Source organism: Corvus moneduloides, chromosome 2 (genome assembly GCF_009650955.1).
Source record: "Corvus moneduloides isolate bCorMon1 chromosome 2, bCorMon1.pri, whole genome shotgun sequence".
Taxonomy (NCBI): domain Eukaryota; kingdom Metazoa; phylum Chordata; class Aves; order Passeriformes; family Corvidae; genus Corvus; species Corvus moneduloides.
In genome coordinates, this window is record NC_045477.1 from 3,786,957 (window position 1) to 3,813,848 (window position 26,892).

At 40.8% G+C, this 26,892-nt stretch overlaps 1 protein-coding gene across 4 annotated transcripts in view; it reads left to right on the forward strand.

Annotated features, from left to right (window-relative positions):
- The first annotated feature begins 5,510 nt into the window (after window positions 1-5,510).
- The window catches only part of EPHA6 (EPH receptor A6), a 388,929-nt gene continuing 367,547 nt past the window's right edge, over window positions 5,511-26,892 (forward strand). For 2 of the 4 annotated variants that reach the window (XM_032095757.1, XM_032095772.1), the window contains exon 1: window positions 5,511-5,744. In XM_032095757.1, coding sequence (XP_031951648.1) covers window positions 5,642-5,744 — 103 coding nt within the window. In that variant the 5' untranslated portion in view covers window positions 5,511-5,641. The remainder of the gene's footprint in view (window positions 5,745-26,892) is intronic. The other 2 variants (XM_032095765.1, XM_032095781.1) reach the window with 1 other exon arrangement.

Below are 26,892 nucleotides of genomic sequence, written 5' to 3' on the forward strand. Positions count from 1 at the left end.
TGGATAGAATGAGTAGAATCTGGTTTACTCGCTATTAACTACAAGGTTTTTGTCTCTTTTTTTTCAGACCATTTTGTTTATTTTATCATTTTGAGACCAAACTCAATTTGCAATTCATTCAGCTGGAATTATTTAATTTAGTGAGATGGATAAAAACCTTCCTATAAAAGTCTACCTGTCTTGGACTCTCAACTTTGATTAGCCTGTAATTCTGGTGCCTCTTGCATTTTAATTCAAATGCTCCACATGCACATCTATGTATCTGAAAATACCCCTGCCAACACCATGAGGAAAAGTTTGGCTCCTTCCCTCTCGATGAGGGCCACAATATTTATTTTTTGCGGTCTAGATGTTCCAATCCTCTCCTTCATGATCTGTGATTTAATTAATTCTTCTGTTTTTATCTGGAATCCCTTTGCTCCACCACAGCAAGATTACACTCACTGAATTTAAATATTGAAAATATTCACTGCCAAGCAATTTGTTATTCTTGAAAGATTTCCAGGACAATTCTATTACTATTAAATCTTCCTGCAAAACATAAACTCTGTAGACTGTATCTACTGATTTGCTTATTAATCCAAATAATTAGATTTATTTGAAGAAACTGCAAGTGAAAAGCATGGAAACTAACTTGTCTGTAACACCACTTTAAAACTTGGATATTTTGTTTATTTTATAAATTAATATGGAAGGATTAAATGAAATACTGGAAATGAAGGAAGTGTTGTCATATGGGCTCTTCTGTAACATCTACATGTAAACTTTGAAAAATGGGTAACATTTTACAGTCTCGTACATCATATAATCTTCTAATCATGCTTTAGTGTAAAAATAATTTGAGGCAGTTCTAAGCCTGTGCATGTAACAAGATGGGGATGAAACCATCCTGCACTTTTTATCAGTGTAATTCGCTGTATTAAATTGCGCAGAGCAGAGTGTCAGAATTAGCATGTACGCTAACAGGTCAGAACAGGTCCAGACCATACACAAGCCAACTGAAAAGAAAATGTAATCTAGGAACAGAACTTAAATAATTACCAGGCAAGACTTGGCCAATGACTTTCCTATGTGTGTAGGAAACACTGCCTATAACAAATTGCTCTGCAGCACAGTAAATTCATGGCCGAACTGTTGATGTTAGTCCTGTAATTCAAATAATATTTTAATGTCAGAATTCAGTTACCTATTTAGCCTACTTTTAGTATCCTTGTCTTTCTAGAAGATTTGTTGGAAGTTTTCTTTATGGCTCTCATTCCTTTTTCCTTCTTTATCTTTTCCTGTATCCACAACAGGAGAGGAGATAAGCCTTACTAAACTTCTACTTTACTTCCCTTGATGTGTGAGAGAAAATTGTCAAAATCTGCAAATACTTAAAAGCACTTCATGTGAATTGCTGCACATACCATGAGCATATTTGGGGACTATGGTAGGAAGAAGAAATACTGATAATGATCTGGTGTCAGCCTGTCATTAAACACACTAAATAATAAAGATGTTCATAAAGTAAAAGGCCTGCTCATTCAAACAAAAAAAAAAAGTGTAGAGTTCTATAGACACAACAATATAATGCATAACAAAATGGAATCCACTTTCAATGTTATGGGAAAGTGTAATTCAGACTTTATAAGTCTGAATAGGAGAGATACTATTGGAAGTTTCATTTCTGGTTACACTGCCAAATCAGCACTGTGTTCTGTTCAATAGAAAAGCTCTTGCCTCAGACTTCAAGAGATCAATAATACATTGTGTTTTCCTTAGTATACAGGTTGTAGTTAAAGTCAGCAAGTGTGAGTGTTACTCTTTAAAAAATCCTAATGCAGGTATGTTGGTCCAAACATAACAGCACTTTGAACATCAGCAAATCCTATTAAGTGCTGCATGCGGAAAGTGTTTTAAATTTATTGTAAATACGTTCTTGGTCAGTGTCCTAATTAAAATGTTTGCTTTGATCACATTAAACCACAGGCAGTAGGGAGTGATGGTTCAAAGGCCTAAAACACAAACCAACATTATATTATCAGAAATGTTAATGAAAAATGAATGGCTTTTGGGGTTTTTTTTAGAGGAAGTCATAGTTTTATTATAATTAACACCACTAAAGACAAATCATGTATAGTTAACTACACAAAGAACAAAAGACAACCTATTATGTGTAATTTATATCCTATATTTCCTGTTTGGCTTTTTGTTTATTATTAGCAGAAAAGTTATCCCTTTTTTTAAGAGAATAATAAAAATAGGAGTTCACAGGGCAAGTCACATTCTGGCTTGTTATAAGAATGGCAATATATGGAATTCCTTGCTCCTACAAAAATACACTCTAGAAATCTGAGGATGAAGACTGTGGCTCCTCTTCTTTATCTACCTGGTGCAACTATCCTGTTTATTACTTCAAAGTTTATTATACAAAGTGGCTTTAAATTTCAGGGGGAAAATGTTATTAAAATAGGACTCTACTTCTTTACATTTAATACTCTGCCATCCTCTATTGCATTTAGTATGTTTGCATACATTTGAAAAAGCACAATGGCTAAGATTTTATTCGGAATTCACAATAATACACAAAGTTATAAAAATTTAATCTGTATGTAGATGAATGAGCACTGTTCTTCCAAAGTTGTTCCCCTGGAAATTCTGTTAAAATTCAAATTAAAAACTGGTGCAGGGACACTGTGGAGAGAATGCCACCCATCCTTTTTAGCTGTTTGGTTACCCAACAGTTTCATGTGACTTGTGGAGTTCAAGGCTCACAGGAGGCAAAGCTGCGAAACGAAACACACATATTTTGTCTATGCTGTTGTCACATCTCTCCCCGCCTTCTTTATGTATTCAGCTGTAGTCTCACAGGACTTGTAAAAGCAACAGAAGTGGGAAGCCAGACCTTCCAAGGTTCTTCAGGAAGGAAATGCCTGCGTGATGTGGAGATGCACAAGTGTCTGCAGAGTGCCTGCACAGATGTAAGCATATAAATACATGTGCTACTGGACTTGTCAGAAAAAAGCCTGGCATAAAACCCCCAAATCTGTACCATGCAACAGCAGAAGAGAGGGAAGGAATCTCAGTTCACTTTCGCTGTGGTAATTAATTGCCCTTTCCCATTAATGTGTGAAAAATTTTTCTCAGAGGTTGCAAGCAGTGTTCTTCACTGCTCCAAACAACTCATCTTCATCTGGGGCTCTTTATACAGGATGTCCTGCACTACTGTTTTATGGCAGTCTGGTGGGGAAGCATCTTACTACTCAACCAGGAACCTGAGAAGAATTAAAGCCTGAATTCTCACACCTTACCCCAAAAAAGCAAACCTTAGTAGGTAGTTAGCGCTACTTTCCTTTTGGCTGTCTTAATTCTAAACCAGAACAGTACTGAGACTCATGGACTCAGAATAATTTGTGTTGGAAGGGCTCTTTAAAGGTCACCTAAACACTCTAACACCCATTTGGGTGTCCAACATCCAAATATTAAAAATTTAACTTTCTCCTTTTACCTCCCCTTGAGCCTAAGACAAAATATTAAGCTTTTCCTGTTTGACCTTCTTTTTGAATAAAAGTTTTGCTTATAGGATGTTGTTAACACAGCTAAATATAGGAAATACTGCAATGTTGTAGGCTAGCTGTAATCTTTAAAGATCCTTCCAAATACCCATAAATATATATTTCTGTGTTGGCTTTGCTCATTGAACAGCTCTTTTGAAAATAATCCTTAGAATAATAATTTTACAAACATTCTTTATTCTTGCATTACAAAGTTAAGTGTTTTCATACAAAGCTTCTCTGAACATCTATCTAGGCACCTCAGCAGGAACTTTGGTATTCTCTGGTGCAGAATCTTGTAGCTGCATCACCCATTCACTTCAATGGGATTTCTGAACATAGGGAAGCATTGGGAATTAGCTTTTTTTTTTTTTTTTTTCCCCTCTTTCTTGTGGATTTAGACACCTGGTTTGATTCATATGCAGAAATACGTATATGAGTATCTTCCTGTGGGGTTCGGGTTTTTTTTCCCCTGCCTTTGTAGAAATCCAGAAACCGAAATGTTCGATAGAATAATAATAATTAAAAAAAAGACGACATAGGCCGGCATGTGGAGTGTGGTGAGAGTGCGGCACTTCCACAGGGCGCCCATCCCAGGTGCCAGCGCACCTGGCCGGGGAGGATGACAGCAGCCGGCAGATCAGATCGGATCAGATCAACACACATACACACACACACACACGCCGGAGGCGGCTCCCCCAGCCCTGCACACGCCTCTGGTACCTGGCGGAGAAATTAATTTGAAAAAAAAAAAAAAAAAAATAGAGGGAGAGAGTAGATGTTCCGGGGATGCTCGGACGCGGTCTCCTCACGCTTTGCTTGTCCCTTGCATTCCTTGGGCGTAACTTTAACGAGCAGCGGCAGCCCAGTGCCCCCCGGGCGGGTCCCCCTGTCCCGCGAGCCGCCGCCACCCGTGGGTGGAGGCCCGCACCCCTTTAAGCGGCGGCGGCCGCGGCCCCTCCCGAGCGGCGCTCCCCGGCCGGGATGCGCTCTGCCCGTGCCTTGTCCACTAACCCCCTCTAGCGCCGAGCCCGCCGCACTCGGCCCGCGGCTGCCGGCAGCGCCGAGGCGAGGGGGCGCTTTCCCGCGCCCGCCTCACGCACCGCACCGCACCCGCGCTCCCCTCGGGCGGGCGGCTGAGGAGGGGCCGCCGCTCCTACGCTCTCCTTCCATCCCTCCCCTCCCTCCCTCCGTCCGCCCGTCCCTCCCTCCCCCGCTGCCCCCGGGCGCGCCGGGCCGCCCGCTGGCTGGCGGGGCGCGAGTGCCGGAGCGCCCCCGGCGCGGGGCCGCGCTGGCTCCCGGCGGACCCGGCACCCGCCGGGCTGCGCGCAGCGGGGCGGCCCCGCGGCCGCGCCGGAGGAGGGGGAGAGCGCTCCGCGGGCGGCAGGGGAGCGGCGGCACCAAAAAACTGCAGCCGGCAGCGCGGCACGCAAATCAGGAGGGAGCAGCGAACATCACACCAGAGCCGCCTGGTTTCTGATTGCTCCGCGGCAGAGGGGGAGAGACAGAGACTGACTGAGAGGGGCGAGCGGCAGAGCCGGGCACGGCGGCGGAGGGTCGGGGATGCCGCCCTGCAAGTTTCCTTGATGCATTCGGGAGCGTGAGAAGTCGCCGGCCCTTCTCGCCCTCGTCGCGCTCCACCGTGGGAGCCTGAAGCCCCTCGGCGCTGCCTCCGGCCGGGGATGCGGGACACCGTGCGGCGCGGCCGGGGGAGGAGGCTGCTCCCGTGCAGGAGGCTGCTGAGGCTGCGAGGGGCGCTCCTGCGGGGCTGAAGGTGCCACCGGCCGGAGCCGGCGGAGGGAGAGGGGCGCGACCCCCCCCCCCGCCGCCACCGCCTGGAAGTTGCCGGAGCTCTCCCTGTTGCCAGCGCCGCCGCCCCTCGCGGCAGGGCGGCAGCGGGGGTCCCGGCGCCCCCGCCCGCCCTCGCCCTCCGGGCTGCCGCCGTGCCCCGGGACCCCGGCGGTGGATGCGCCCGCCCCGGCCCGCGCAGCCCCCGGCGGCAGTGCAGGCAGCGCAGCCCGGCGGGGCGGCGGCGGTCCCCGCCGGCCTGGGGGAGCACGGGCAGCTTCCGCGGGCCGAGGTCGCGGGGCGCTCGGCGGCCACCAGCCATGGGGTGTAGTGAGGTGAGGGCATTGCTCTGGAGAGTCGGCCTCTTCCTCCCCCTGCTGACAGCGCGCCCCGCCGCCGCCGGGCACGTCGCCAGCAACCACGGTAAGTGAGGGCGGCCGCGGGTGCGCTGCGTTGCGGGCTCCCTGCAACTTTCCGCCGGGCGACGGCTGTGAGGGAGGGTCCGCACCTGCGGCCGCCAGCTCGGCCTCTCCCGGCCGCGGATGGGGCCACAGGGATGCGGGGCCACAGGGATGCGGGGCCACAGGGATGCGGGGCCACAGGGATGCGGGACCGGGCGCCTCCCGGCGGCCACCCCTTCCTGCCGCCCCCAAAAGTTGGGCGCTTGCGGCCAGAGGAGTAGCGGGGCGAGCTGCCGTCCCCCGCCGGGGGTAACGCCGCGGCTGCCCGCAGCTCTCCACGGTCGCCCCGGGCACCCTCAGCCGCCGGGGTGTGGGACTGAGAGCAGGGAACCGAAAGTTACCTCCCGGCGAGGTGGAGCGGTAGCATCATTTTACTTGATCTGTGGGTTTAAGGTTTGCTTCGGTCCTGCCGAACGCAAAGCCCTTCAGAATGGGTTTGAGAGAGCTCATCGCGCCTTAGGGGGAATTGCTGCTGGTGAGCGAACTGTTAAAAGGTGCCTGGCTGTCCTTAACACCTAATCTCTGCACGCTACGGGCTGATTGTCGGAAAAAAAACCCCATTTAGGATCTTTGTAACAGGTGCATTCTCATCAGGTCTCACTGAACACGGTATTTTAATTCTTTGGGTTGTAAGGTGTGCGCTTAAGAAAAGTACCTCCGGATTAAGAAGGGAATCATTCTGTTTATAGAAATAAAAATGTGTAGCACACGCAGAAGATAAAATATTTTGTTTGGAAGAGCTGAAGAAAGGAGCCCAGACCTGATTATGAAACATCACACTATATGTTATCAAATATCTGGATAGAGCAGAGAATTTTCTGAACTGCTTGTTTTATGTACATTTCTCTATTTAAGTTGCAGAGGATGCATCTGCTTCTAAAGTATGAGTCTTCTGTACCTTTAACATTATTTTTGTGCAATCTGGCTTTTTTTGGGTTTTAGTGTGATGTGACTGAAAATACAGGAACTGAAGGGTAGCTCTAAATGTTGCTGCTGACAGGAATTTCAAGGAGTGTTGAAATTGGCAATGATGGAAAGTAATGGGGAAAGAAAACAAACTGGGTTTAGTCGTGGAGTACTATCAAATATACGGTTCATGTGTTTTCACATTTTTGTTCTGCAGTTTGTTTTCAGTGTTCTTTGTAACCACCTCAGTAACAGTAAAATCAGAGAATAAGATCTCTAGAGAATGGGGAAGAACCATGGTATGGCCACAAAGCCCCTGTGCCATCAGGGTGAGTTATGGCAAGGACATTCCGAGTTAGTATGATTCCTTTATCTCTCCCATGCTGAATGTGATGAATAATTCCAGTTTGTAATTGTAGAGCCTACAATCGTTATCAAGGCTGATTTTTGCCCTTTCTTACGTCTTGGAAGACATCAGACTCTCATGGTGGCACAACCCAGTTTTCCTTTGATGTCACAGCCATTAGTGCATGCTAATGTCTGCTGCGTTACCACAAGGCCTAACATGACACATGGATGTGATTTTAAAAAAAAATATATATTCTTGGTGTTGTAGAATAGCTAAGGCAGCATAATAGCATCAAAGGCAAAGAGTTTTTATCAAATAATGCAGCTAAGATTAGGTTTCTAAACTAGTATTTGATATTCTGGGATTAAATCAGTAGTGTTTAAATAGTGTTTTAAAAGGTGAGCAAAGGATGGAGAAAAGTTATCAAAGTATGTCAGGGATGAAGTGGTTTCTTGATGTTGATGTAACTTTTCCTAACAAGGTCAGGTGTTGTGGTGTTGGCTGCAAGAGAGTACTGGTGAATTTCCTAACTTCTGAGTAACCTCTTTTTTTGCACGTTGCTTCCAAACTTCAGCAGAACAAGCAGCCTCTTACCTTTGGCACTGCCATATCACCATAGAAAACAAGTAATAAATACAGCTCACTAAATATAACTCAACAAAACCCAAGTGAACTGAAAATAGACTGAATTAATACAGGTGCTGTAATACACACACCCCCACCTGGTTAATAAAATGCTAGCAAAAAGAGTCTGCTTTTAATGATAACTTGTTCTAAATCCAGGAATTGAAGGAAAGGAAGTTACTACAATAAAAAAGTTGCCCTTTGTGGAAACACTTAAATGTGGAAGGTTAAAATGCCGGTTACTAACACTTGGAATCCCAGCTGCAAAGTACTGTTTTAAATCTTGTGAGGAAACATAATTTCTTTAAATTTTCCTGAAGTGATATTTTCAGCATGCATGTGTTGAAAACACCTTTGCAATAATTGCTGTTGGGTTTTCACTAATAATTATTACAACTATTAACTTTGCTATCTGTTACATTTTGTCTTCTATTTTGTGTTCAGAAACATACCAGCATTAATACTAAATTGCAAAGCAATGTTTTGTTTGGGTCTCTTGATTGTTTGAGTGAAAAGGATGGAAATAGGTTTATTAATCTGATTTGGTAAACAGACAGGTCTCCCACTTCGTTCTTACTGGATTGTTTCCTGTTATTAAAGAGGGATTTTCAGAAAAATAATATACTCTGGTCTTATAAATTGTTATTATAACCATGTTGGATTAATCTTTTTTGTTCTTGTCAAACAGAAAGAACTACATATGTTTTTATACAGCTCTAAGGCTCTTAGGTTGTCCTTCTTCAGCCAGTAAATCAATGTGTGGTGTCTTAGAGAATCTGTAGCAAGGCAGGCACAAACAATACAATTGACAGGGAAGTGAACTTACTCATCTTCATGGAGTGATCAGTTCAAAAACATATTATGACCATGCCAAGGGCTATTTTTTACTGCTCAGAAAAACCCTGTAAGTGGGCAAGGCCATGGAATTGCATAGGAGCAGTGAGCACTGCAGTATGTGGCAGAACTGCTTGGAACAGAGGGCTCAGTTAATGGTGGAGGTTGAGTGAATGTTCATACAGATTTTCAATGGTTGTCCGTGACATCCAGTATGAACAGGTTACTGTGCAAGATCTCAGCGTGCCGTGGTGTAGCTTTGCTCTTTGCTTGCTAGAACACAATGAATTGGGCAATTGCTGTCAGACCTAAAATTACAGAAAATGGCATCTGACCTGTGCAGTTCCTTATGCAAAACATGTGGGACGTTTTAAGATAAAGGTCGTACCAGGTAATGGCTCAACAGTTTCCTGTGCTAAGCACGCACACATGAATGTTTCTACATACATAAAAATGAGAAAACATATTTGTTTCTTCATATATGTAAACCAGAAGGAGTTTCTGTACCCTGGCTCCTTTCAGGTTGTATCTGCCATTATCTCATCACCAGACAATTAATTCCTGAAGCCAACTACAGAACTTGCAGAGTTTCTAATGCATCCTGCCTATCAGTGAAGTGTAAAAAAGCTGTTGCTTTTTCAGTTTCTGGGTGTCATTACTTCTTGTCAGGTAATGCAATGTTGGTCTTTCTATTCATACCTCTAGAAGGCACCTGCATTCATTTTTTTCTTCTTACAGTAAAAAAAGTTGAAATAAGAAATAACGTCAAATGTCAGTTCTGAAATTCATACAGCCTTTATTTTCACAATGTAAATGTGATGATGTAAATGACTTGATGTAAATTGGGTAGCTCCAAGTAGGTAATAAAGCTTTTTGATTCTGGTAGTAAAATATCGGGTAGATTACTAATGACCTTGAGGTATTCATCAAAGAGGTTGGCTCATTTTTATTTGCATATTTATTTTTACAGAAGTGCCATCTACCACATACAGGCACTCTTTCTGAATACAGAACTCAGAATTTCTTCTGAGTAGCAATAAGGAGACCAAGGACTAAGTGTAGAGAGACTGAACTTTTCTGTGAATGAAGCTGATGTTTTACTGCTAGAGGATATCTCTTTGAGGACTTATAAAGTACTGTAAAAAGGCTGTGCTGCTGCCTGTGTTGTGCTAGTCCCGGTGAACTCTGCTGTTCAGCTGTCCAGCTCATACTTCAATGAGCTTTTACGTCATTACAAAAACATGAGAAAATTAAATAAACAAAGCCAGTTAATGTGTGTCATTCCCTTTTCAGCATGTAGATAAAATCATACTTCAGTTTCAAGTTCTTAAGAAACTTTTAAGAACATTTTTACCAGTGTGTAAAATCCCACATCCATATGGACTTGTGTGCTAATGAAGACTTGGGAACCTCTGCAGTTGTAGATACGCATGAAATGACTTGTTATCCAAAAGCCTGTATTTTTCTGCCATGAAATGAACAGATTTGCAATTAATGGTTCAGGACACATTCCTGGTGTTGTATTTGGCAGTACTGAGTGCTGTCTGGATATGAAGGTTTTTTTGGACAAATGAGCATGATTGGCATGGAAATATTAAATATTAATAAATGCATAGCTTAAGCAGATACAGTTTAAAAACTAAATCAGTGCAGTAGTTTTCATGTAATTTACAGGAGTGAAAACACCACAGAGGAATTGAAGTGTTTCCTGAAGTTTACAAATGTAACTATCTGGTCAGACATCACTCCCTCTGGGAAGTCAAAAAGTTTACCAAAGAAAAAGAATGAAAAAGCATGTAGGAAATTGAGTTTTTCTTATTAAAATCTCTTCTGTGTTTCCAGATAGATACTTTTAGTTCATTACTTGGCATGAGGGCTTGTTTAGGGTATCTGATGTTAGAATTTTCACTTGAGAATTTTAGGAAAGCCTAGAAGTTCAATAAGTTCTTTGTCAGTAATATACAGAGTAAGTCAATACCCATTTTGTTGGCTTTTTTTTTTTTTTTTCATGAAAAGTCTAATGTTTAAAAATCTCATTTAACTGATTAGGGATTTGGGGAAAATTACGCATGTGTACAATATGGGAAGCATTTTACTGTTCTTATATCCCAATATAGTATAGCTGCTTTAGGATATATTCCTATTCCAGCTGTGTGTGTTAGCTGGAATGTTTCATTAGGATCCTTGGATTTCCCCAACTTGACATTGACACAAAGATGAGGCTGGCCTTGTGTTTGATATGCCCGTTAACATGCTGAACTCTGTGACAGGGAGAACGATAAAATAGATAGAAATAGACAAGTTTGGATAAATTATTTATCCAAAATCTATCCTGACCTCCAGAAGCCATGTTACAGTGCAGGAGAGGTGAACAAAAAACTATCTGTTGTGAACAATACGCCTTCAGAAGCTGGTTTTTAACTTGTAAATGATATGTCAATCTTTATGGTAAGGTGTTAGAACTGAGAATTACTGCTGAAAAGATGTCTCTCACACGATAAAACCACAATTTTTTTCAGTATGTCTTTCTGGACCATACAAAAGTGATTAAAATTCAACAGTGAAATTATCTTTAGCTTGTTCGTTTCTCATAATCCCCTTAGTCTTCCTAACACTTATTCCAGCTATCCTTATTTTAGTTCCAAGGATGCTTTCGTTATCAATATTGCAACACCTTTTGTGTAGGTTGGCTATTGATCATTCCCACATCTAAGAACCAGTCTGCTCAAAATAATCATTGAAGAGAAATCACTTCAGTTAATCCAGCAGCCCATTTGTGACCTCAGTGCTAATTTTAATGTGTTACAGAGCAAAGCTTGGAGACCAATCGTGGCTTTAAATAAACTGCATGTTTTATAGCTGAAGCTGGCTAATCCATTGTATTAAAAAACCCTAAAAGCCAAAACAAAACCCAAAATCGTCTCAGCAAAACCCAAACCCCCTAAAGATTTTCCAAGTCAGCAGGAAAGTTCTGCTGATTTTTCTCACCCACACAACATAATACTTCTTGAAGTTAGCATTTCTCTCACTTACTGTCTTGGCTATCTGTGTTCGGACTAAATTCTACCATCCTGTAAAAAAAAAAAAAAAAAAAAAGCTGCTGAATACCTCGATAATTAATAGTTAGAGATTTGTTAATTTTAATAAATGAAGGTATTTTAATGAGGCTGTAGATAGTTTTATGGATAATAAACCCTGCCCAAACAATGCATGGGTGTTGCCCACCCCCCCAGTTTATGATACTGTACAAACAGTTTTCTGCTCTTTAAACAATTGCTTTACAGTAGGTCATAGTACTCCTCCGCCTTCAAGCCAGCAGCTACTATTACTTTCTTTTATGGATCTATTCCTGTTCTAAATATATAAAGCTTCCTGTGTTTTTAAAGGATGTTAGGGGTATTTCGATCTTTAAATTAAGACTAGAGTAAAAAAATGTTGTAAAATTATTGACTGACCATTTCTTTTGACAGTCAAGTAGGGCCAGGTCTTTAAGATTCAAAAGCACTTTCATGAGGAGATTAGATTAAAAATAAAATGTCCTTTCTGTAGAATCATCTGAGGATTTAAAATGTATTTTGTCTCTAAATAGAAATTCCTGGTTTGTGTTTAGGTAGATTTCTAAGAAGCTGACAGATGTTTTTTCCTCCTGAGAGGTGGTTTCATTTGCTGTAAGGTATCTGAGTCCCAGACACTCTTTGAAGGTGTCTGGTGTTTGCTGGCAGATTCTCCAAGAGGAGCGGTATCCCGTTGATGAGGGGAAGTGGGACAGCACAAGCGATACTTAGGTGAGAAGCAGTGACATAAACACAGCAATCCAGAGGGAACATTTCAATATCTGGGTATGTTAACTGCATTGATAACACAGCTTTCCTTCATGCCAGCATGTTTTTGCCATTACACAAGTTTTAGATTAAAATAGTCAGTGCTGTGGCACTTCAGTGCAGAAGGAAGGTGGGCAGCAGGCACCATGTGCGACAACCTCCTGTGGAGGTGCACCTACAGAATGAGAACATAGTTAAAAGATGAATTTGCTGGGAGCTCCACTGCCTCAATCCATTTAATGGCTTCTGCACCTAGAACAAAAGGGGAAAAGTCACATACAGCAAACAGTATCATTGATGCATGTAATGAGTGATTTGTTTTGGCTAGGGACCCTTGGTTAGAGTGCACTTGCTGCTGTAATTTGTATTCTCTGACTGCTGGTTGCTTCTTGCTTAAAATAAAGGAATGAAAGAGCTAAATAGAAAGCATTCCATAAGATAATGCACTAGCATTTTAATAGGGGTAAAGTTATCTTTCTGAATGTTCCCAGGCTAATTTTCTCAGTGGATTTCACCTGCTGATTTAAAATCAAATTTTATAGAAAAAACTTCCGCTAAAATTTAGAATTGTTCAAACATATTTTGGACATAATAAAAAATATCAAAGGAGACCTAGCCATTTTCTTCTGTAGTGCTTCCAGTATTTGTGGCTGGAAATTGATTGCACGGAAAGCATTTGGATGAAGGATTCATATTTCAAAATGTGGTTTGAATCCAGCACTTTCTGCTAAACCAAGTGGGACCATATAAAATTCCACAGTCCTTGTGTGCACAGTCCAGTTTTGTGTGGCTGCTGAAGACCTTTGAAAAGGAAAGCAAGGGAAATGTAAAACCTTTGTCTCTGGTAGATTGATTTTGTTTGTACTACAGAAGTTGCTAAACACGTCCATGCCAGAATGATACACTAGAAACACGCACTCAGAGGGTTATTTTAGATTTAATAATTTAGTTGAGTGGACTTTATTTTTTAGAGGAACATTTAATTTAGGTAAATATGAATACCGTTAGCATTTAGGTATGGAGAAACATGATCAGAGCTGTGGCACACAGCTTCTCAGCCAAACTCTCACTCAGCTTCCATCAGATGCAGTGGGAACCCAAAATCTATTGTGAAGAGACAAAACTAGGAATGCTTACCCTGTGATTTTGGTAAAAATGTCATTAAATTACAGATTTACACTGAATTTCAGAAAGAGTTAACCTAACTCTCTTAAGAAACATAGATACACATCTCATGCTAAGGGTAAGAATTTGCTTTTGTAAGATGGTGTTGTATTAAAAGGAAGGAGTGACACTACAGATGGAAAAATGGTCCCACTAGAGACAGGTATCGTAAAAGCTGCATCTGAAGAAGTCTGGGATTGCAAAAGGCAACCAGAAAATCACATAATATTCCACGTTTAACGGTTCCTCTTGACAGAGGTGAATATAATGATATTAACATATACTCCAGTTTTCCTACAGACTAGCTAAAGGGCATCCCATCTAGCGTAGAAAGGTGAATGCTGGTGGCTGGAAGGAATCCACCAGCATTTTTCGTCACTGTTGTTTAATCCAAGGCTCTGTGCAAACTTTAGGCTGCACAGAGAGTTCTTTTTTCAGTGTTGGATCTCTTCAAAACTACTATTTTCACAATATTCTTTTGAATAAGCCTTCATGTCTTTATAGCACTGATCTGAGGAGAAGAGTTAAAGACCAAAGCTTTTAGTTCAGGTGACCAGCAGTCTGTGACACCCAGTGCAAATTCCAAGGAATTAGTTTTTGATGTGCTCACACGTAGGTGGCAGAGGTAGATACAGTACCTTGGCTTTCAGTGTAGTCTTCAGTGAAACTCATTTTTCTTCCTGTCCATAACAAAGTTGTTCTCTGCTAGGAGCACTGTCTTCCTGTTTTAAAATCCATGATGTATCAAAACCCAGTCTCTCAAAATGGTCACTGAAGATGAAGTAGATTTGTACCACACAAATTAAAGACCTGAAACCTTCTTGCCATTTTGAGTACCTGGTGTCTTAAGAGCCTTCCTGAGGGCAAGGCCTGAACCTCACAGCAGGAACCTTGGCCAGCTGGCCCAGGGAGCTGTTTGACTCCCACTGTCACGGGAACCAGCTCTCTTTGATGGAGACTCTGAGCCACAGGGACTACTTCAGCTCTGGCTTTTCCTGACTTCTAAGTGTGGGACTTGCTAATCCCATTAGTGTAAAAATTTAGGTAATACAAACTTTCCTTTTCTACTGCAAATTTTATATTCTGAAGCTTCATTTTTTTTCTCTCCCCCTCTTCAACTATCATTCACATAGGGTGTTTTTATTTAGATTGACAGTGTAATCCTCTACTAAATGATCTGAATTACTTAAGGCAAGAGAGCTGCCATCTTCCAGGGTGTAAGCATTAGATGATAATGAAAACATGCACCTTGCCAGTAGATTACATGAAGCAGCAAAGGAATTTTGAAACTTGCATTTGCCGTGTTTAAACTCCATGTTTAGAAGGCAAAAAACGGTGTTGGAAGTTCAAAGAGTTGAGTAACAAGAGCCATAACCATAGAGGAGGTTGGTGGAGGTCACCCTTGTAGGGAGTTTCTGAGGCTGTTCCTTTCTCATGGCATCCCTGCAGCATCACTGAGTACATGAGAAGTTCCAGTAGTGCTTATCCTATTCACTTTACCACTAATAATTTGCCTTACAAATTGTGTAATGAGTAGTTTGGATTTTAAGTGATGTCCCGAGGCCTTAGCATTAGTAGGTTTCAATTGCTTTAAAGCAAATTAGGAAATTATTTTTAATAGCTCTAGTCTGACAGATGCATTTTATACTTGAGAGGTGTGCCTGAAGAAATAAAAGCTGATGGAAATTTGTGCCGTAGATGAATATTTTGAAAACAAAAAAGGAGATCAATAATAGATTAGGCTTGATTAGATGTTGACATTTAGAACTGTATATAGATTACACTAAATCTAGTGACAACAGTGTTCTTCTTGATTTGCATTTGTTCCTCCATTTGTGGTTCAGGTGGATCATGGGACACACATTGTAAAGGTTAATGGATAAATTACCATGTAGCTCATCTGATTGTTCAGGCTTCAGCCTGGAGGGCTGGATGGTTTATAATCTAGTTTGTTTTATGTAGAACAGAAATTAATTCTTTTTCTATGAAATTCTGAATTGCTTGAAGGTTTAGATGAGTCCAAAATACCCCTACAATTTCTGAGTTTTGATAAAACCACTGAATCATGGTGTGGCTGCGGCGATAGAGATCCTGGTCTGGTCTTTCTTTTCTCTCCTGAGCTGTCAGTATTATTTCCATGTTATTTGAGTAAATGTGAAATGTGGCCCTATGATAAAAAGGTCCTTGTAAAAACCCTGTGGAGATGTTTGGCCTAAGTATCTTCTTCACTTGTACACATGCCTCAAAACAGGAGTTTTCCATGTGCTCTGTTAGCAGATAATTTACATTAGTGTTCCCTACAGCTTTCCTTACCACCCCCCAGTGTAGTTAGTAACTACATGTGTCAGTGTTGGTGGAATCAAATGACTTCATTTTTGTAAGGGACTCACCCTGTTAAATTGGAAGGTTCTAGTAATTCACCTGAAATTCCAGAAGTGGGAATAAATGAATGAAAAAATCCCCAAATAGCCAAATATTTTTCCTGCACAAAGGTAATTTACTGTATGTCCCTTTGCAAGCATGGATGGCTGAGGTGAATCATCTGGAACTGCACTGAGTTGTGTAAATAAAATCAAGGATACACTGTAATTCAGTGGTGCAGGATTTGGTTTATATAAAATAATACCCTTCAGTTAAGCACTGTTTAGTTAAGGGTCTTCTTTTTCTTAGTGTCTGTAGGAAAACAAAAAGTTAATGAGTTGATGTTCAGTCTGGGGAAAGAGGGACTGAAGAACTGTTCGTTCAGTCTTTTGCACTGAAATATTTTATCTTTAACTGTGATTTTGTCTGCTTGAGTCTTTCTCTGACCTAAGCTATTCTTTTCTGATATCTGGTGTTCTTATCTCCAGATGAGATGTGATTGCACTGAATTCAGTGAATGCATCATCCAAATTACCTGATTATTTGAGCTGCCAGGTAGCAGCTCAGGTTGACTTCACAGTTATTCAACATGCACAAAAAAAAAAATTACTTTGAATGTCTGGGTTTCAGGGCCTTTATTTCATGGGACATGTGTTAAAAGCTTTTTGATCTGGTTTAAACTAAGAAAACTATAGAAAGAAATGAAGAAATAGTCTTGCTATGAAATGCTTTATGAATAAAGGAAAACTCTTTTTGGTGAGCTTCATGGAGGTAGTGTTCTTTGAGCAGAGAAACATTTATGCAGTTGTGAGGCACATCAGTACGATTTTCATTACACTGAAGTAATGAATTTTTATGACTAAAGCTAAAATAGCAGTGAGCTATCGTTTATTCAGATAGTGAGATGGAACTGTACATTTCTGATAAGGGAGAGGAGGGGAAGAAAATAGGAAGACGGAAGAGCAGATAAAAAAACAATCTAACTTTCCTGACTTTCTTATGTGAATATTGTAATTTACAGAATTTTGAGTCTAGTCTGGTGGTTAAAAAAGAAGGTTTCTGTAACAGTATGTCATACATAGCTGTAAGCATAGAGATTTGTAGACTCCAAACAGGTTCTAGTGCTTTTTAAAATGTACATAATTTAAAAAACACAAAAATTGAATTAATTCCAATGTGAAGTAGAAATGTTACCAACTTGAGTCCATTGATTCTATTTTTTATTGCTGAAAACTGCTACAGTTCATAAAATGCAGTTTTACAGGCTATTAGTCCATAATGTGGATTATGCCCTTTGGACACTTACGTTTAAGATAAATGCAGTAGTTTGCAGAGATCTGTATTGAAATTCTGTGAGGAGGGTTCAATTATTATTTAAGTTCTTTTTACTGTGAACCAAAAGCAGATGGGTTGGAGGGAGAGGTGACCCTTGGCTTCCAAGACAGGAAATGAAATTAGCAGTGGAAGGAGCAGTTTATCATTCAGCAAGTGGCTTCATTTCCATGGCAGTGAGGAAAATATGTCACTGTAACATTACTGGCATTGAAAGCATTTTTAATTATTCTTGAGAGAAAGAGCTGTATTTGCATTATAGTAGTATGTGCCAAAATTATTTACGCTGCATTGAGGGGCTCTGTAGCAAAGGGTTGGGAAAAAGCTTTGTTACCACCATCAAATGCCTCCTGTGATGCTGTATACAATCACTAACTTTCACCTTAAATCTAGTTAAGCCATGTTCCCTCATTGCTCCTGGTGGAAAGTTGTTCTGAACTTCAGTGCTGTGAAATTCAAATACGTTTATGGGCTGCATTTATTAGTGAATGGTGCTTACTCATTTATGCTTGTGCTGGCATTGTCCCAAAGCTTAAGACCATCTTTCCATTCTCATTTTTTATCCAGCTCACTGTTGTAGGAAGAGTCACATCTCTTCTTTTGGGGTTTGGTGTGTGGCTTTTGTCTTTCATTTGAGATTTCTGATCTCTGCGACAGTTACAGTTGCCTTTGCTTATTCTTCATCCTGTTTAATTCACTCTTTCTTGAAAAAAAAAGTGGCCAGGACCACATACACCTTTGCTGCTAAGATTTGACTGGTACTTTGTGCAACAGTAGTATTTTAACTTTGATGAATATTGGGCATTTTCTGGGATTTTTGTCTCCTTCATTCCCATGTTGTTGGATTGGTGCTTGGTTGGCTTGTCAGCAGTTAATATGAAGGTGGCTGCTGCTACACTCCTATTTCATAAAATAAATTCTACTCGGCTCCCTTTGGATTGTCTGATAATTCATATTTAATGTCCTTTCTTCTTTATTATCCCAGATAGGAAGAATTATTCCTTCTCTTCCAATAGTCCACCCCCCCCAATAGAGTTTCAGCCTGTAGTTGAGTTGGCAATGCCTCCCAACTTTTCCATGAAAAAAAACCCATTAGACCAAGCCTATCCTGGTCAAGAACATTACTTAAAAAAGAAGTAAGATCAGCCTCGTGACTTATTTTTGAGGAATTGCACCATGAATTCCACAGTTAAATGTCTCAAAACCATGCCTTTTATGAACTTGCTCACGTTTAGCTGTATTTAAAGCAGCTAAAAAACTCTTTTACAACTTCAGTTGCCTAACCCAGTCTTATTTCTGGCATTTATACAATGAAATGTACATTATAAGCTAAAATGTTCACTACCAATATGGTGTTGTCACACAAACAGCAATTTAATGATATCTTAAAAGAAAACATAAATAATTTTTATAGATTCAAACCACTTCTTGGTTTGTATAATTCTGAATTAATGCTGAAGAAGTACTGCTTTCGTGAAGTCAAATTGAATAAAATTATCCTCAAATTCAGCTGTAATTTTACCTTAATGCATTACGATTCAGATGTCAGCTTTTTCTTCCTTAATTTGATTCTGCTTGGCTATTAGGATTGCTCAGTGCTTACTCTGTTATATTGCTTTTAGATTAAGTAAATTGAGCTGTGTAGCAATATAAAAGATAATATTCATTGTTATAAATCTGGTATTTACACGAATGAAATATCTTAAAATTCCCCCTTCATGTGTTTTAAATTAAATATGAGATTTAAATCACTCGATCTGATTGAGAGCAAGCACTGGAAATGAAGGGACCGTGGGCAATCAAAAAAGCACACTGAGATTCCGATCAAGGCATTCATTACTAGTGATGGGAAACAGCACTAAACAATAATTGATTGCATTTGTGGAGAATGTAGAGCAACCTGCCATGAGCAAATATTCTATTCATAGGCTGAGAATGATTTTGAACAGGTGGGAAAGTGAGTGTTTCCAGTTGCTCAGGTAAGGTGGTTGCAAGCTCTAGTAATATAAAGGAGGCTTTAGATCAATCGGTGTGGGTTTATGAACTTTGTGTGACAAATCAGTATTCAGTTTTTGTCGCAGTGACCGCTTTCCTCAGCCGGGCCAGCACCTGCGGTGTGCGGCAGCAGTGGGGAGCAGCCGAAGGCTCCCGGCTTTAAAGCTGCTCCTCTGGAGCAGGGAAGCTGAAGCTCCAGGTGCTGTGGCTGTCAGCAGCCCCAATGAGGGAGAAGATAAGTTGTGGGGAGGGTTGCCTTTCGATACAGCTTCAGGTTTACAGCCCAAAAGGAATCCAGGGAGCCAAGCCCAGAGCAACTCTGTGCAACACCTTATAAAGGAAGGTGTTACAGCGGGGGATGGCCCGACAGGGGACCAATAGGGGTCTTTGGGGGAGGGATATGGACAGGGATAGACATTCAGGTGGATCAATAGTCTCGAGGGGTGGAGGGAAAGGGATCACATGCCCCAATGGGGCCTCGAGGTTCAGGGGATTTCCAAGGGGGGAGGTACCTGAGGGGGCAGGGTCTCGAGGGACTGACGGGGACCATAGAAGGGTAATTAGGGAGGGCTCGGGTGACAGACACAGAACAGTCCAGAACTCCAGGAGGGGTTTGGGTGATTGATAGGGAAGGTGCCAGAACAAAGGGAGGGGATAACCATATTGGGAGCACTGGGGGAGCGGCTTGGATCTGGGGCAGACCAACTGGGAGTAGGAGTGGGGAAGGTAGGGATGAACCATTAGGGTACAAAGAACATACAAAAATACAATAAAAACATCGCATCACCACAAATTTTACATGCTCTCCCCTTTATAGTAGCACTTTTAACTAGGGATGTAATCATATACTTAATTTTAACCATAAAGTATTTCCTTAACACTGATTTTCTCCGCCTGACTCCTTATAATCCTCGATAGTTCTTTTTACAGGCCAAAATAAATCCCCATACACGAGGTAAAAAAATGCTTGGCCTGAAACTATTCATAGATCCAACCGTGTCAATTTAATGTATGCTAACTCTATCAAGGATATTGTTTATTCCAGAATAACTCTGTCATTAATGAAAATGAAACCTTGCTTCTTGCCTTCTGCCATGCAGTCTGAAATGAGAAGTGAAGACAGCTTTAGTTGTCTTAGTTTTAGTATGTCTGGTAAATTGCTGTATTTGGAAAGACAGCGATTTAGAATTTTACACTAATCAGTTACTGATGACATATTTTGGATTCTAGCTACAGTTGTGGTGACAAGTTGTTTTAATGGAGGCAAATGTGTGCAAAACCTGTTAGCTGTATCCACATTCCAGCTCCTGCCTCATTCCTGATGTGCAAAGAATAATAATGTTTCTTCTTAACAGTGTTCATTGTCTTCCTGTACAGCCTTTAAATGTTACCACTTTTCAGTACCTCTCCTGCATTCTCCAATCCCTCTTTTCCTTCAGTTCCAGTTCTGCCTTCTGTTATGATTTTTTTTTTTTTTTTTGGCTTTTGAACATAACATCTCTCTTCCTCTCTGGTTTAAATTGAAGGAGGGTAGATTTAGACTGGATATAAAGAAGAGATTCCTTACTGGGAGGGTGGTGAAAGACTGCCACAGGTTGCCCAGAGAAACTGTGGATGCCCCATCCCTAGAAGTGTTCAAGGGCAGGTTGGATGGGGTTTGGAGCAGTCTGGGATAGTGGAAGATGTCCCCGTCAATGCAGCTGGACTAGATAATCTGCAGAGGACCCCTCTAACCTGAACTATTCTATAATTATGTGGTATACTGGATAGCCTTCCCAGACAAATTGAGCATTTTCATTGAGCATTATATTGTAGTCCTCAGATAGGAGGAAAGAACATTTTTTTAAATTATTGCCTGTATTTCCCTTAATAGAGTAACTCATCTCCACAGTCGTGGTGCTGTTTGTCTGCTTGTCATGTTTTTTGTGCTCAGACATTTCAGGAAGAATGGCAAAAGAGCGGGGAAAAAAAGTTTTGAAGAAAAATGTCATAAAGCACTTTTTAATTCAAACATTTCCTTTGTGGTAATCATTCAAACATAAAGGTTCCTGTCTTCTTCACTAGCAGTGTGTGTGTATTATTATATAGACTATATTTGGCATTGCCTGCAGAGTCCCTGGGCAGTGCTCCAGCCATCCTCAGTGACATTGCTCTTGCATCACTGGGTTGTGTAACAGGCACTTAAGTCTCAAGTAGCCCTTTGAAGCGATGCTTTGAGCCGAGTCCCAGAGAGCTGCTGCCTTTCCAGCACTTGCCTTTACTGATGTAGTGCTGTACCTGTCTATATCACCTCCTGCACTACAGAAAATTTGAAAAATAAATTTTAAAAAAATGCAAAAGCAGTCTTTTTACTTTCACTTCCTGATGTGAAATCAGAAAAATTAGTTTATTTTCTCCAGTTAGATTATTTTATAGTCACAAAAGGAAAAAGAGAGTAGCTGTATACTGTGGAATACAAGACCAGTTACTCAACAGTTTATTACATGAATGATGGCATTCTCAGATCTATTTAATGCTCTTCAGTTATCTTTGAAATTTAAATCTCCATAAATGTGTGTTAAAAGTATATCATTCAAAGCTCAAAGTCTGTGCATAGTAGAGGTGAGTACTCCATGCTGTCCAATATTTTAAGTAATTTGATCTTTGGTTAGATAGTCAAAGTTATTTCCTGTCAAGTAAGTGACAAGATGCTGTATATTTATTTGTTGATAATGTTAAAGGTATTGCAAACTTGATTAATTGATAAAAACAGTTGAACCTTCATGCTCATGTTCCACTGTACATAGAGACCAAGATTTTTCAAAGCTACTGGTTATTAGCGTGTACTTTAGCTTGACAGCCTGACCTAGCACCTGTAAAATGTTCATGCTGTGAAAACTTGGTGCTTGACACCATAAATTATAAATGAAAAGCTAGTGGAAAAAGTGACAGATTGATGAAGTGAAACAGAGAATTACAAAGCTCAAAAACATTAAACTGACTAGCTGTGTGGATATTTAATCAAAGGAGTTTAAAAACATTTTAACATCATGAATATAAACCTAGGAGATATCTCGGGGAATATTTGTCACGAGTGTAACAACTCTGCTTTCTAAGAATTTGCATTTCTTTTGGTGTATTTTTGAGGTTCTGTGTTTAAAAAAAAAGAAGAAAACATGTAATATAGCCAAATGGTAGCCTCATTTTCTGAGTTGCCTTTATGTTACAACCTGGAAGGTTTTTTTCATATGACTTCTGCTAAACTCCTTCTCTGTGCATCATGGTCACTTTCAGGCTATAGCAGTAAGGCCAGCTATATTTAAATAGTTCACTTCTCAGGCAGATAACGTATCAAAAAAATGAGATACCACTTCAAGAAGCAAAGGAGAAAAACTGATCAATTTGCTTGAGAGCATTTACGCATTTGAAAGTCATGACTGCTTCTGCTTTGATATGCCCAGAACTCGTGGCTCTACTGATGACTTGCCTTATCTACTGACAGCTAAAGTCATTACTAACCACATTGCCTCTAACCAGCAGAAAAACCCCAAATGTAGACTTAGTAGTCCTCCTCTATCCTTTGCATGTCACTTGCTTTCTTAGGTGTCATTGTTGGTACATTGCAAGTACGAGGCAGCCACTTGCTCAATCCCTCGACCCTCCCTGGTGGCATGGGGAGGAGCATCAAAAATAGTAAAACCTTGTTGGTTGAGATAAGAACAGTTTAATAACTGAAACAAAGTAAAATGTAATATAATAATCATAATAATAATGGTGATGAAAAAGAACAACAACAGTTGGGATTAAAAAGAGAGACAAACAAAACCTAAGAAAAGCAAGTGATGCACAACACAGTTACTCATCTCTCACACATCACTCAGCCCATTCCTGAGCAATGATCAGCCCCTTCCAGCCGACACCCTGCAGGTTATACACTGATCATGGTGTTCTGGGGTGTGGAATATCCCTCTGGCCAATTTGGTTTAGGTATCCTGGCCATGCTCCCTCCCAGCCTTTTGTGCACCTGCCCACTGGCAGAGCATGAGACTAGAAGAGTCCTGGGCTTGGGGTGAACATTAGCCAGCAACAACAAAACGTTGCTGTGTTACCCTCATTATTCCCATACTAAATCCAAAACAGCACTGCACCAGCTATTAAGTAGAAAATGATCTCTATCCCAGCCAGAACCAGGACATTGGGTCAATAGGGAGATCAGGGAGCATGTATTTTTATTTCAGTATGAAATAGTATCTTCATCCTGTTTGTGTGGCATTGCCATAGGTCTGGAGTGGATAATAATAAATGTCCTGTCACTTCTGGAGGCCCATTTGTATGGCTTGTGGATGAATTCTGAGTGGTAGTTCAGACTAGAGCTCTGCAACTGATGGGCTTTTCCAGCCCCTGCACCACTTCATACAGACAAGCTTAGCATTCCTGTTGGCTGGCAAAAGCAGGTGAGTCAGGACCTGCTATTTCCTGCCTGGATGCAGATTTGCTTTGCTTTCTGCATTGTAACTTTTCTGCCTGCAAAATAGGAATGACCCCATTTCATTTTTTATGATGTAAAAATATGGACTGGATGTAGGTACACTCTGATTTAGCTGCCTGGAGTTAAAAAGTTATGCTGAACTACAGAAGTAGTGGGCCTGGGCGCTGCAGAAGAGCCTGCCTTTGTCTGGAACTTCCCTGACTGTTGTTCCCATCTCAGGTTTGCCTCTGTGTCAGAGTTTCAGACTCCCACTTCTTGCTCTCAGCTTGTCTGAAGCAGCTCTGCGGCTCTGAACACACCACCCTCAAGGGCTCTGCCAAAAATTCTGGACTGGTCCCTTGTCTTAGTTCTTGAGCCAGAGATTCTCAAACAGCTCTTCAGGGGCTGTGCTGCCAGTCAAGCACAAACTTCAGTTGCTTCAGCCTTTGTCCCTCTCCTGACATTGGTCTCTTCTGTTCCTCAGAGTCATCAAACTGCAAATTTTTCATTATGATTATTAAGTGACTACTTGAGTAGTCAAGAGAGAGGCCATCTGTCCTCCCCGTTCCTATTTGTGACGTTATCAGCTGTTCTCTTCAAAACTTCTTTCTTTAAAGGGACTGCTGTGGAAAACTCCACATTCCACACTTCTCAGTCCACTTAAAAAAAGACAGATGTTGAGGTTGAAGGGTACTTCTGTATCAACCTCCCCAGGTGTGCATTGGGAAAAGGCAACAAACCTTTGCCATACGTTTCGTTCTTTCCTATTAGAGAGGCTGCGTCTTTGGATCAGAGCAGGGCAAAGAAGAATGGGTGCCTAGGGTGGGTTTGATTATGCCCATGAACTCCAGTGTGAAGTTTCTACCCCCCTTGAAGAGGAAATGCCAAGAAGTATGGAGTATAGGAGCAATAGCCATGGAGTTATTAACTTCCTAATTAGTTTGGCTGACAGTTATGTATAGCTGTTGTTAAAATTTTCCAAAAGCTTTTGTATGTTGGTTTGTGGGGTTTTTTTCACTTCTGGATGTTGTGACATAAACTTTTTGTTCATTTTATCACCACTCAATACAAGTATTACAGTAAAAGACATAAAAGAAACTGTGTGTAAGAATGCAGAGTAGAAAAGGTTAACAGCAAAGTGAAGAATACTAAATTCAGCGTTAGTCCCAACCTAAGAGAATTGGCTTCAACACACAAGTCATTTACCACTGCAAGGAAAGACAAATCCATTTATCTGAATTTCAGTTGTTTCTAATTTCCCTAATGAAGATATACTCAGGTTAATAAACAGGGCTGACAAAACTCTCAGGTATTCGTGTTCATTTAGGAAATGCTGCCCAGTAATCTACTGTTGACATGAACATGATGGTGAATTGAATATCAATTAGTATTTTCAAGGCAGAATGAAGATTATTACATAGGGCAGCTGGACTCCTATCATCATTTTGTGACTCCTGTTTTTATCAGGGTTAGTTCTTGATCTCCTTGTATCTCACATGTGGAACCAAAAGCTTAGAAAAATAATACAGCTCTGGTGTTGTTTTCTGGAGCTGTGAGCAGCATTAATTTATCTCACTTCATTTTAACAGCAATCTCTGCTGGAAAGGAGTATCTTGAAGCTGAGTCAATGGTAAGAACACATCGTTTCCCTGGTACCTAAACCACCTTTTCCCCCCGTTTCATTCTTTGGGAGGAGCACATTAGAGTAGAGCAAGATGCCTCTTTCTACTGGGACTTCCTGTGTTCTGTGTTCACTGCCTGTCCTGCAGGGCTGCCACTGCAGTGCTCAGACCACTCTGGTGTACTACAAACACAGGAGTTCATCCCTTCTGGCTGAGCTATGGATTTCACAAGCTTCTCCTGCCTTACTTTCCCATCTGAAAGTGCATTGATCAACAAAATCACTTTGAAATCACTTTGACACTGCTCTTGGGGATAAAGCTGTGTTACAGGCTAGGAGTGGTAGGATATTATCTACTCATTTTCCATTCCACAATTATCTGAGGAAAACTTGGGGCCTCATCTTTTCCTGAGGTAAGCCCATTTATTTTAAATGTGAGTATGCTTTCTTTTTACCTCAGTAGTTTTATTTTTTCTTGTGCTGATGAGTAAGACTCACATGGGAGAAGCAAGTGCCTTAAAATACAAAACGTTTACAGCTGTCTTAGAGCAAAATAACCTGCTGGGTGGCAGAATAAGTAGTTAAGATCTAACCATGTACAATTTGGAATTGTAATTGTTATCCTAGAAAGATTTCAGTGTAGAAACTGTAACGTGTTTCTGCACTGACAGATAAATTTTCTCTATGCATTTGGTGCCACTGAATGTATCAAGTGGGTTTCCAAGGTTCCACTTGGTATCCATGAAATAAAACATGGAATCCAACTTACTGGGAAAGACTGTGTCTTTAATAGACTCATATTGCATGCTTTTCACTGATAAATTGTTTAATGTTTCCCCTTCCTTTGATGTATTTGTATGTGTTATAGACAGGGATTAAAATAATGGAAAGAAACAGAACACAGAATTTTGCTGTTATTTCTTTTGGGAGCAAGGATTTATGTTTATTGAAAATAACTCTGTCCTCCTCTGGTATCTATAAATTTTAAATTACAACAATTGATTATCAGAGATTTTGATAGGTGTTTAAAGTATTACAGTTGCTTATTTTACAGTGAAATGGCATTGGTAAGGGAGGAAAAATGCTCTTGTTAAAATGTGTTTGTGGTTGGAAACTTTAAACCCTGAAGTTAACTTAGAGCTTGCTAATTTATTTTTTTTTAACTCTACTGTCCTGCTTTCAGAAAGGTGTAACTGAGGGGTCTGCAATGGTTGGCAATGCTAATAATGATATAACATGAGAATAAAGTGGTTCATGTTGATTTTTAAAGTGAGAATGGAAGAAAGGCAGTGTGAAAAAAGGATGTTGTAAAACTGAAACATTGGTTATGACAATGTTGGTTTGCATTCCAGAGGGAGATGGAGCAGTAGGGTTAACAGCAGCCTTCTTTTCTAAGGAGAACATGCATCTTTGCATGTAAGGTATGGAAAGGATAATTATATGGGCTCTACAATATGATAAATTTTAATTTCATTTAAAAAATGATCTTGCTAAGAAACAGGTAAGAAGGTGTTCTGGGAAAAAAGTTCATGTAAAAGGTGGGTGGTGGCTTTTTTTTTTTCTTTTTTTTTTTTTTCTCCTTTGTAAGAACCACTGCTTGTTTTAATCTTGTTTCCTCAGAGCCACAGGATTTCAAATTATATCTATCCAGGAAGT